General features: G+C 36.8%; 1 gene segment (V, D, J or C); it reads right to left on the reverse strand.

The window, feature by feature from the left end:
* Window positions 1–1,027: 1,027 nt before the first annotated feature.
* Window positions 1,028–1,539, reverse strand: LOC102845101. The segment is given in 2 exon segments: window positions 1,028–1,407; window positions 1,497–1,539. Coding segments are annotated over 2 exon segments (423 nt in total).
* Between the last annotated feature and the right edge of the window lie 9,610 nt (window positions 1,540–11,149).

The following is an 11,149-nucleotide window of genomic DNA, read 5'->3' on the forward strand; positions in this document are numbered from 1 at the left end:
TTTCACCTGATGGTATGCATAGGAATCGGATCGATTACATCTGTGGAAAGAACCGCTGGAGAAGCTCTATATCAGCTGTGAAAACTAGGCCAGGAGCTGATTGTGGAACAGACCACCAACTACTCATTGTGAATAGAGGTATATATCTAAAAATTTACATGATTTTTTTTAAAGATTGGACAAGTGCGCATATATTCCTTATAATCCCAAGGGCAAACTATAACTGAAAGAATTCATTATACTTTGAAAACTCAGTTACAAAAACAAAAGGGGAATTGAAGGACTACTCCCCTCATGATCAATCACATATAATATTAAGAACACTTAATTATTATAATTTTACAAAAAAATTCAGAGCAGAATTATGTTTTTATTCAAAAAGTTTACAAAACACTATTAATTAAAAAGTGTGGTAGAAAACAGAGAATGGACAATGGGGAAAATTTATACTAACCAGTGGCAGAAGATATGATCATATTTGCACAAATAAGGAAAATGAGCAACTCTTTTGAATTCCTTCCTGGAGACTTAGAAAACCTTTTGCAGATGGACTACCACCCCTCCTAGGGGGGAGAAATGAATTATTGTGGTTCAGAGAGTATGATGTACATAACCTTGCTCCTTTAAAACAAATAGATGAGTTAACAATAAAAAAAAAGAAATAAAAAAAAAAGCTCACAAATAATCAAATGAAGACATCTCCTGGTATTCACTGGAAAGTTAAGAAAGCTGTGACCAGCAAAATAAAAAATTAACTTCAGCAGCGAGGGAAACCAACAGTGGATCTACTTTTCCTCACCATGTGTGCTGTAATTAGTACTATCAAGTTGGAAGCAACTTGCAACTGACTCCCAGTGTGTTTACACAGCCAATAAATTGCACAGAAGAAGGCTGCCCTTCACTCTCATGGAGAAGCTGGTAGGTTAACTTCGTGCTTTTAACAACAATGCAACTCTCTACCACTAAACCAGCAGAGTTCTTTATATGAAATAATCCCTGGGGAAGTTTCACTACAGGAAACCATCCTTTAACTCACATCTACACCTGCTCCTGGATCTGAGTCCTTTGCTCTCAGCTCCCACAGAGAGAGGTTTTTGTCAGGGTGACTTTCCCTCACTGTGTCTGCTGTGTCCTCTGTTTTCAGACTGTCCATCTGCAGATACAGCATGTTCTTGGCATTGTCTCTGGAGATGGTGAATCGGCCCTTTACAGAATCTGCATAGCTTGTACCCCCACTCTTACTAATACGTGAGACCCATTCCAGTCCCTTTTCTGGAGCTTGGCGAACCCAGTGCATCCAAGCATTACTGAAGGTGAACCCAGAGGCTAAACAGGAGAGCTTCAGAGATCCCCCAGGTTGCCTCAGGTCTCCCCCAGACTCCACCAGTGGCACCTCACACTGGACACCTGCAAACATAATGGCAGGAAAGTCAGTAACACAATTTCCATTGTTTCAATCATACTCACTCATATACACTCTTTCTCTGCAAAATTACCTTTTAAAATTGCAACAAGGAAAATCCAGCTAAGTGGAGACATGGTGACTTGTCGGTGTTCACCTCTGGTTCCTGAGTGAGGACACTGGCGATTCTGTGGCTCCTCTCCCAGAACTGCAAGGTTGGGGCTGGGCTGGTTTTCATCAGCAAGAGACAGAGCCCTATTTGCATGTGCTCTTCCTGCATATTAGCAAGATATGGAATGACGTGGCTCTGTGTGACCATAGCCCAGAGCAGACAAGAGTGTTTAAGATATGTTTGGAGCACTAAGGATAACACTTTAGGGGGGAAAGTTTCTAACTTTTATTTTTTATTACAATTTGATTGGAATTTTACAGAGCATATTTATTTTTCATTCAACAATTTTTCTATATTTTTCAATTGTGACATTGATTAAAATCTCCTAACTGCACACTTCCTACTTTCTCCCTGTGATTCTGGATTGTATTTATCCTTCTATCCTCTCCTTCCCTGACTTCTGCACTTCGTCTGTCAGGAAGTTCTACTGATATTTTTTTTTAATCTTTTTTGGCTGTAATTAATTTTTTTTTAATTCTGGTTTATTTCCAAAGTTTGAATGCATTGTTTTTAACACCAGATCTTTCCACCTACCTCCACCCATCAAATTGTGTGACTCTATGATTATAATAGTAATTTATTATAATAATAATAATCAATAATCATCATCAAAGAATAAAAATATGCACATTATTATATTCATAATCATATAGCTATTATTTTAAGAGTGAGTACTTCTCTGTTACTATTGTTTGGGTGAACTTGAGACACAAGGGTGAACCCAGATATAGGTGAAAAGAACTATGATAAGGCCACTAGATGTATCATGATCCACCTGTCTTTCTCAGACAAATAAATGTGGCTACATTTGTGGTTTTAAGTTTTGCTCCACATTTGTCTCACACTCTGTCCAATATGTTCTAACATGATCCTTTTCAAATTGGTCAGCTGTGGTAGACAGGAATCATCTATTTGTTATTGTCTCATGATCATAGAACTTAAAGTTATTGTGAGCTCTATGACCATTATGAAATAGTTGTTTCATTGCAACAATCATTTTCTTCATCATTCTAGAAGGTAAAGACCCTTAGTTACAACTTAGATAACCACTAGAAAGTTGCTAAGATCTCTGTTAAGACTCACTAATGCAGAAATTAGAAAATCTCCAGAGACTCTGACTCAGAAGATTGAATCTCATTCCCTTCTGGTGTGTGGTTAAGAAATTTACATTAGATTGTCCCCTGGTGGCTCTAATGTATGTTTGGAGTGTTCATTATCTATCCATTCTTTTCCCATTCTCTCCCCATTCCCTCATGTTTGTCCTATTTTATAACTGCAGTATTTTGAAATATTTTCCTTTAGTGACAGATATTTTACTCAGCAAAATATTTTCCAGATTCTCCCATGTTGTGCAGTGTTTTCCAAGTTCATTGCTTTTCAATGTTGTATAACATTACATGTATGAGTGTACCATAATTTTTCTATCCATTAGTTTGTTGGTTAATTGGATTTCTTCTATCTCTTTAATATTGTGAATTACCCAACAATAAACATATATGTACATACATCTGTTTCAGTAGTGTCTTTGATTTCTTTAGGGCATATTCCCAGTAGAGAAATTGCTGGGTCAAATGATATTTCTCTTTCCCACTTTTTGAGAAAGTCCCAAATGGTGTTCCACAGTGGCTGTGCCATTTTAAAGTCCCTTCAGCAGTGACTATGGGTCCAATCTCTCCATAATCTCACCTGAATGTGTTATTTGTTGCCTTATTGAACGTTTCTATTATTACTGGGGTGAGATGATATCTCATAGTTGTTTTCATTTGCATCTCTCTGTTAGCTAGGTATTTTGAGTATTTTTTTCATGTGTTTGCTTGCCATTTGAATATATTCTTTGGTGAAGTGTCTGTTCATATCCTGTGCCCATTTAGTGAAGGTGTTGTTTACCTTTTTCTTGTTAAGGTGCTAGTTGTTCTTGTTGTTATGTGCTGTCAAGTCGCTTGCGATTCATAGTGACCCTATATACAAGAGCCCTAAACCCTACTCTATCCTGTGCCAATCCCACTGTCTCTGATACACCTACTCCCATTATCCCAATCACTGACTCGATCGGTCTTTCTCGCTTGCACTGTCTTTCCACCTTCCCAAACATTATATCCCTCTCTAAGGACTGGTCCCTCATTGAAACATGCCCATAGTATGTCAGAATCCTTGCTCCAAGGAGCAACCTGGTTTCACCCTCTCCAGGACAAACGTGTTTGTTCTCCTAGCAGTCCATGGTATATTCAACACTCTTCTCCAGCAAGACAACTCAAAGGCATCAATTCTCTTTCTATCATCCCTAGTCATTGTCCAGCTCTCTGACTATGGCCTGGCTCAGGCATTGCTTAGTCTCCAGCCTGACATCGTTGCTCTTCAGTACTCTGGAGAGGTCCCTGACAGCTGACTTTTCCAGTGCAATTAGTCTCTTGATTTCCTGGATGCTGGTACCAAGAGTGTTGATTGTGGAGCCAAGCAACATAAAACTGTTAACAATCTCAATCCTTCACAATCCATAATGATGCTTCCAATTGGCCCAAAGGTGAGAATCTTTTGTTTCCTTGATGTTGAGCTTCAAGCCATATTGAAAGTTGCAGTCCTTGACCCTCTATAGCAAGTGCTTCAGGTCCTCCTCAGTTTCAGCAAGCAGGGTTGTGTCATCAGCATAACGCAGGTTGCTGATGAATCTTCCTCCCCTCCTGATGCCACATTCCTCCTTGTACAGCCCAGCATCCCAGATCATTTGTTTTGCATACAGGTTAAAAATGTATGGAGACAGACTTCATCCCTGGAGAACACCCTTCCTAATTTTGAACCATGTAGTGGTGTCTCCTTCCTCTGTTCTGACGACTGCCTCTTGGTTAAAGTGTAGGTTTCACATAAGCACAATCAAATGTTCCGGGATTCCCATTCTTCTCAGAGTCAACCACGGTTTGTTATGATCCACACAGTCAAAAGCCTTTGCATAGTCAATGAAACACAGATAGACATTCCTCTGGCACTCTCTGCTTTCTGCCAGATCCATCTAACATTAGCTATAATATCCCTAGTACTACGGCCTCTTCTAAACCCAGCCTGCACATCTGACAGTTCTCTGTTGACGTGTTGCTCCAGTCTTTTTGGATAATTTTCAACAGAATCTTGCTTCCATCTGATATTAATTATATTGTTCGATAATTTCTGCACTCTTTTGGGTCACCTTTCTGTGGAATAGGAACAAACATAGATCTCTTCCAGTCAGCTGACCAGCTGGCTGTCCTCCATATTTCTTGGCACACTTTAGTGAGCACATTCAGGCCAGTGTCTGTTTGTTGAAATATTTCAATTGGTATGCTGTAAACTCCTGAAGCCTTGTTTTTTGCCGATTCTTTCAGTGCAGCTGAACTTCTTCCTTTACCACCACAGTTCCTTGTTCATTTGTTTTTTATTTTCATTAAATTCTTCTGTGTTAGCCAATTCGTTCTGATACCATCACTCTGTATACTCCTTCCATCTTCTTTTAATGCTTCTTGGATCATTTAACATTCTACCCAAAACATCCTTAAGTATTGCCACCCATGGCTTGAATTCATTTTTCAATTCCTTCAACTTAAGGAATGCTGAGTGAGCTCAGTCATTTTTATTTTTTTATTCCAGCTCTTTGCACATTTCATTATATGTCATTCCAAGCTGCCCTTTGACACTTTCTGTTCAGCTCTTTTATTTCTTGATTTCTTCCTTTAGCTTTGGCTTCTTGGCCCTCAAATGCAACATTCAGAGTCTCATCTGACATCCACCTTGGCCTTTTCTTTTTCTTCTTCTTCCTTTGTAATGATCATTTGTATTCTTCATGGACAGCTCATTTGGTCTTTGCTCACTGGTGTTCAAGGCCTCAAACCTGTTCCTGATATGGTATTGAAATTTGAGTGGCATAGACATAAGGTCAAATTTTGGTTCCTGTGGATTTGTTTTTATTTTCTTTAACTTCAATGTGAACTTACATATGAGTAATTTGTGGTCTGTTCCACAATCAACAGATTTGTCATTATCATATTTTTGCCCAGTCTGTAAGTTTTGTTCTTACCCTGTTGGAGAAGGTTTTTTGATGTGCACTGGGATTTGGTTCTTAGAATGTTCCATCATCTATTTTAGTCTCTCCTGGATGTAGGTTTTTCATTATGCTTAGAAGACTGTTCATGCTTTGGGTTAGGACGTCTAGAGTTATTGGTAGATTTTCTCTGATGAAGTTTACGGTCTTTAGTTTTACTTCTAGGTCTCTGCTTCATCTTGGATTTTTTTTTGCTTACATGTATGACTTGAGGTGTTTTGGTCTTGTTAAGTTTTCTGCAGATGGATTTCCAATTTTGCCAGCTCATTTGTCAAGAAGGTTTCTCATTTCCCCACTTACTGATTTAGTCTCCTTTTCAAAAATCAACTGATCATAGATAGATGAGCCATTTTCTGGGTTCTCAAGTATGTTCCATTGGTCTATGTACCTTTCCTTATGAGAGAACCATGATGTTTTGGTTACTGTCACTGCTTACTTAAAACATTTTGAGGCCAGGAAGCGCTATGCCTCTCATTTCATTTTTGTTTCTCAGAAGTGTTTTGCTTATTTGGAATCTCTTACATCTCCAAATAAACTTACCAATTTCCCTTTTGATTTAATTGACAAATGAATTTGCTATCTGTAATGGGATTGTGTCAAGAAAATAGATTGCTTTTGGTAGGATTGTCATTTTCAAAATACTGAATCTTCCTATCCATGAACAGTACACATTTTTTCATTTCTTTAGATTTTTTTTTATTGTGTCTTGCAGGAATTTTTTTATTGTCTTAGTTTCAGTCTCTTTTTTTAATTAATTTTAATTAAAGTTTACAGAGACTTTGGATTTCCACTCATTCATTGTTGCACTTTTATCCCTGCTCACCACTTCCTCCCTGTTCATTCTTCTCTTTGAACAGTAAAAGAAAAATTCTTTCATTGTTATTCAGTGCTTCCCCCCCAAGTCCACTCCACTATGCTGCCTTCGTTCTGGACTCCTGTAATGACAATAATTCCCAATCATATATCGCTTTTAAACAGTTCTTTCCCTCATCTGTTTCAATGCAGTATACATAATTTATCCCAGCTTTCTCAGTCTCTCCTCAAACACGAGATCTCAGTCCCATTTTACAACAGTGGCACTATGCAGTATTTGTCCCTTTGTTACTGTGATATTTCACTCAGCATAATATCCTCCAAGGTCACACATTTTGTATATTTCATAAGTTCCTTGTTTTTCAGTGCAGCATAGTATTCCGTTATGTGAATATACCACAGCTTCTCTATCCATTCATTTTTTGATGGGCACTTAACTTGTTTCCAACTCTTCGCTATTGTGAACAAAACAGCAATGAACATCAGTGTGCATATATCTGGTTAGGTGGAAGTTATGGTTTCTTTGGGGTATATTCCCAGTAGTGGAATTGGGTCAAATGATATTTCTAGTTGCTACTTTTCGAGAAAGCATCATATAGCCTTCCATAGTGGTTGCAACATTTTATACACCCAGCAACACTGAATACGGTTTCCAGTCTCTCCACAACCTCACCAGCATTTGTTGTTTGCTGTTCTGTTAAATTTTGTTATTCTAACAGGGGTGAGATAATATTTCATAGTTGTTTTTATTTGTATCTTAGAGCAGGGATTTTGAACACTTCTTCATGTGTTTGTTTGCCATCTGAATGTCTTCTTTGGTGAAGTGTCTGTTCATATCCTGTGTCCATTTTTCAGTTGGATTGTTTACCTTTACCTTGTTGTGATGAGCAAATATTTTATAAACTCTAGATATAAGTCCCTTATCTGACATGTCATTACCAAAATTTTTTCACCCTAGTCTGTAGTTTCCCTTTTTTTTTTTTTGTAGTTTCCCTTTTTATCCTGTTGGAGAAGTTTTTGGATGTACATAGGGATTTGATTCTTAGGAGTCCCATTCATCTATTTTATCCTCTCCTGGTTGTAGATTTTTCAGGATGCTTGAAAGACTGTTTATGTTGTACATTAGGACTTCTAGCGTTCTTCCAAGCTTTTCTTAAATGAAGTTTTTAGTCCTTGGCTTTAGTCCTAGGTGCATGATCCATTTGGAGTTGTTTTTTGTGTATGGAGTGCAGTGTGGAACTTGCTTTTTTGCAGATGGTTTTCCAATTTTGCCAACACAATTTGTTTAAAAGGCTGCCATTTCCCCACTTAACTGACTTCATCTCCTAGTAAAAAATCAGTTGACCATAAGTAGATGTGCCGATTTCTGGGTTTTTAATTCTATTCCGTTGATCTGTGTGTCTGTCATTGTACCAGTACCACTCTGTCTTGAACACCATGGCAGTGTAGTAGGATTTGAAATCAGGGAGTGAGATGCTTCCTACCTTGTTTCTCTTTAAGGAATGTTTTGCTTATTCGGAGTCTCTTTCCATTCCAAATGAAATTGGAGATTGTCTTTTCCATCTTGTTGAAGAATATTCGGATTGCATTGAACATGTAAATTGCCTTTGGTAGTATTGTCATTTTCACAATATTGAGTCTTCCTATCCATGAGCTAGGAATATTCTTCCATTTCTCTGGGTCTCTTTTTGTTTCTTGTAGTAATGTTTTGTAATTTTCTTTGAATAGATTCTTTGTGCTTCTGGTTAGATTTACTCTCAAGTATTTAATCATGTGATTAGCTATTGTGAAGGGTATTGTTTTTCTTAGCTCCAGCTCTGTATTCTCTTTGTCACTGTAGAGAAATCCAACTAATTTTTGTATGTTGATCTTGTATCCTGCCACTTTGCTGAAATGTTCAAATATGTCCAGTAGTTTTCTTGCTGAGTACAGTAGTTTTCTAAGTATACTATCATATCATCTGCATATAGAGATAATTTTACCTCCTCTTTGTCAATTTGAATACCTCTTATTTCCTTCTCTTGCTTTATTGTTATCGTTAAGACTTCCAATACAATATTAAATAAGAGGTGATAGTGGGCATCCTTGCCTAGTTCTTGTTCATAAAGGGAATGCCTTTAATCTCACTCCATTGAGAAAAATATTGGCCTTGGGTTTGCGTATATACTTTTTATTATCAGGAAAGGGTGTTGGATTTTGTCAAAGGGCTTTTCTGCATCAATTGATAGGATCCTGTGGTTCTTGTTCTTTGCCTTATTTATATAATGAATTCCAACAATTGTGTTTCTTCCAGCCTTGCATACCTGTTATAAATCCCACTTGGTCATGGTTAATTATTTTTTTGATGTATCGGTGTATTCTAACTGGCGAGAATTTTATACAGGATTTTTGCCCCTATGTTCATAAGAGATATTGGCCTATAGTTTTTTTTTTTTATTTTTGTGGTGTCCTTTCCTGGCTTTGGTATCAACAATTTGTTTGCATCATAGAATGAGTCTGGGTTTATTCCATCTTTTTTTCTATTTTCTGAAATAGTTTATGTAGAATTGGTGACAGTTCTTCTCTGAATGCTTGAGAAAATTCACTTGTTAAAATCATTTGCTCCAGGGCTTTTTTGGCTAGAAGTTGGTTTATTACTTTTTTAATTTCTTCTTTTGTAATGGGTCTATTCAGTTGTTTAATTTTGGTTTGTGTCAGTTTAGGTAGGTTGTGCATATCTAAGTATTTGTCTATTTCCTCTAGGTTTTCATATTTGTTTGAGTATAGTGTTTCATAATATTCCAATGTTAGCCTTTTCATTTTAGTTGGTTCTGTTGTGATGCTGCCCCTTTCATCTGTTATTCAAATTATTTGTGTCTTTTCCTTCTTTTCTTTTGTTAGTTTTGCTTGTGGAACAATTTTATTGACCTTTTCAAAGAACCAACTCCTAGTTTTGTTTATGGTTTCAATTGTTTTTCTATTTTCTAATTCATTTATTTCTGCTCTAATTTTTGTATGTTCACTTCCAAGTATCTCCATTTGTGGTTAACACTATACTAATTAATACTATTTACTGTAATTTGTATTGCTTTCTTGATTTCCTTCTCTGAGTTCTCTTTTTTACAGAAGAAGTATCCCACTGATTTTTGGGTTTTGATACTGTATTGTACTACTTTACTAAATTGATCTACTAGCTCTAACAGGGTTTTTTTGTTAAGTCTATAGAAGTGATGACAATGGGCATCTTTGTCTGGTCCCTGTTGGCAAGGAAAATGTTTTTAATCATTTGCCATTGAGAATGATATTGGATCTTGGTTTTGCATACATACTTTTTTTGACTAAGTTCCCTTCTATTCCAATTTTGCTGAATGTCTTAATCAGGAAGGGGTTTTGGATTTTGTCATTTCCATTTCTTCATCCATTGCTAAGATCATAGGGTTCTTATTATTTACTTTTTTAATATGGTGAATTATTTTGATTGTTTTTCTTATGTTAAACCATCTAGCGTACCTGTTATGAATCCCACTTAGTCATGGTGAATCATTTTTCTGGTGTACTTTTGGATTCTTTCTGCTAGGATTTTGTTAAGGATTTTTGCATCTATATATTCACGAGAGATATTGGTCTGTAGTTTTTTTCTTGGTAATATTTTTCCTTGTTTTGGTATTACGGTTATACTTTCTTTAAAGAATGACTCTGGACATGTTTTCTTCTTTTTCGATTTTTAAAAATAGTCTAAGTAGAATTAGTGAAAGATCTTCTCTGAATGTTTGGTAGAATTCAGCTGTGAAGCCATCTGGTCCAGGACTTTTGTAATGAGGAAGTCTTTTTATGATCTCTTTAATTTCTGCTTTTGTGATGCATCTGTTCATCTGGGCCTGTTAAAGTTCTATATCTGTCTTTGTCAATCTTGGTAGGGTGTGAGTTTCAAGGAATTTGTCCATTTCCTCTAGGTTTTAGAATTTATCAGTGTAGCTTTTCGTAGTATTCCTATATCATTGACATAATTTCATTGACTGTCTTGCGAGGCCACCTGCATTATTTCTTAATCGAGTTATATGTGTCTTCTCTTCTACTTCTGTTAAGTTTGTCAGTGATTTGTCAATTTTATTGACTTTAAAAAAAAACAAACAACAGTTCCTGGTGTTATTGATGGTTTCAATTTTTTTCTGTTTTTTATGTCATTGATTTTAGCTCTTGGTCTTCTAATTTCTTGTCTTCTAGAAGCTGTAGGATTAGATTGTTGTTCTTTATCTTTCTGATGAGTTAGATCATTGATTTTTCTTCTCTCTACTTTTTTAAATGTGTGTTACTGTTGCTATGAACTGCCACCTGAGGAATGCCTTAACTATATCCCAGAAAATTTAATATGAGGAATATCTTAACTTGAACCAAGAGGCAGTCATCAGAACAGAGCAAGGAAACACTGTATGGTTCAAATTGGGAAGGACGTGCACCAGGGATGTGTCCTGTCTCCATACCTTTTCAACCTGTATGCAGAACAGATGATCCAGGAGGCTGCGCTCTATGACAAGAAATGTGGTGTCAGGAGTGGTGGAAGATTCATCAATAATCTGCATTATGCAGATAACACAACCCTGCTTGCTGAAACTGAAGAGGACCTGAAGCGCTTGATGCTGAGGGTCAGGGACTGCAGCCTTCAATATGGATCCAATCCAATCTTTGTCAAGAGACAAAGATTCTCACCACTGGACCA

The sequence above is a fragment of the Elephantulus edwardii genome, unplaced genomic scaffold (genome assembly GCF_000299155.1).
Source record: "Elephantulus edwardii isolate Elephantulus edwardi_28Jun2011 unplaced genomic scaffold, EleEdw1.0 scaffold00019, whole genome shotgun sequence".
Classification (NCBI taxonomy): Eukaryota; Metazoa; Chordata; class Mammalia; order Macroscelidea; family Macroscelididae; genus Elephantulus; species Elephantulus edwardii.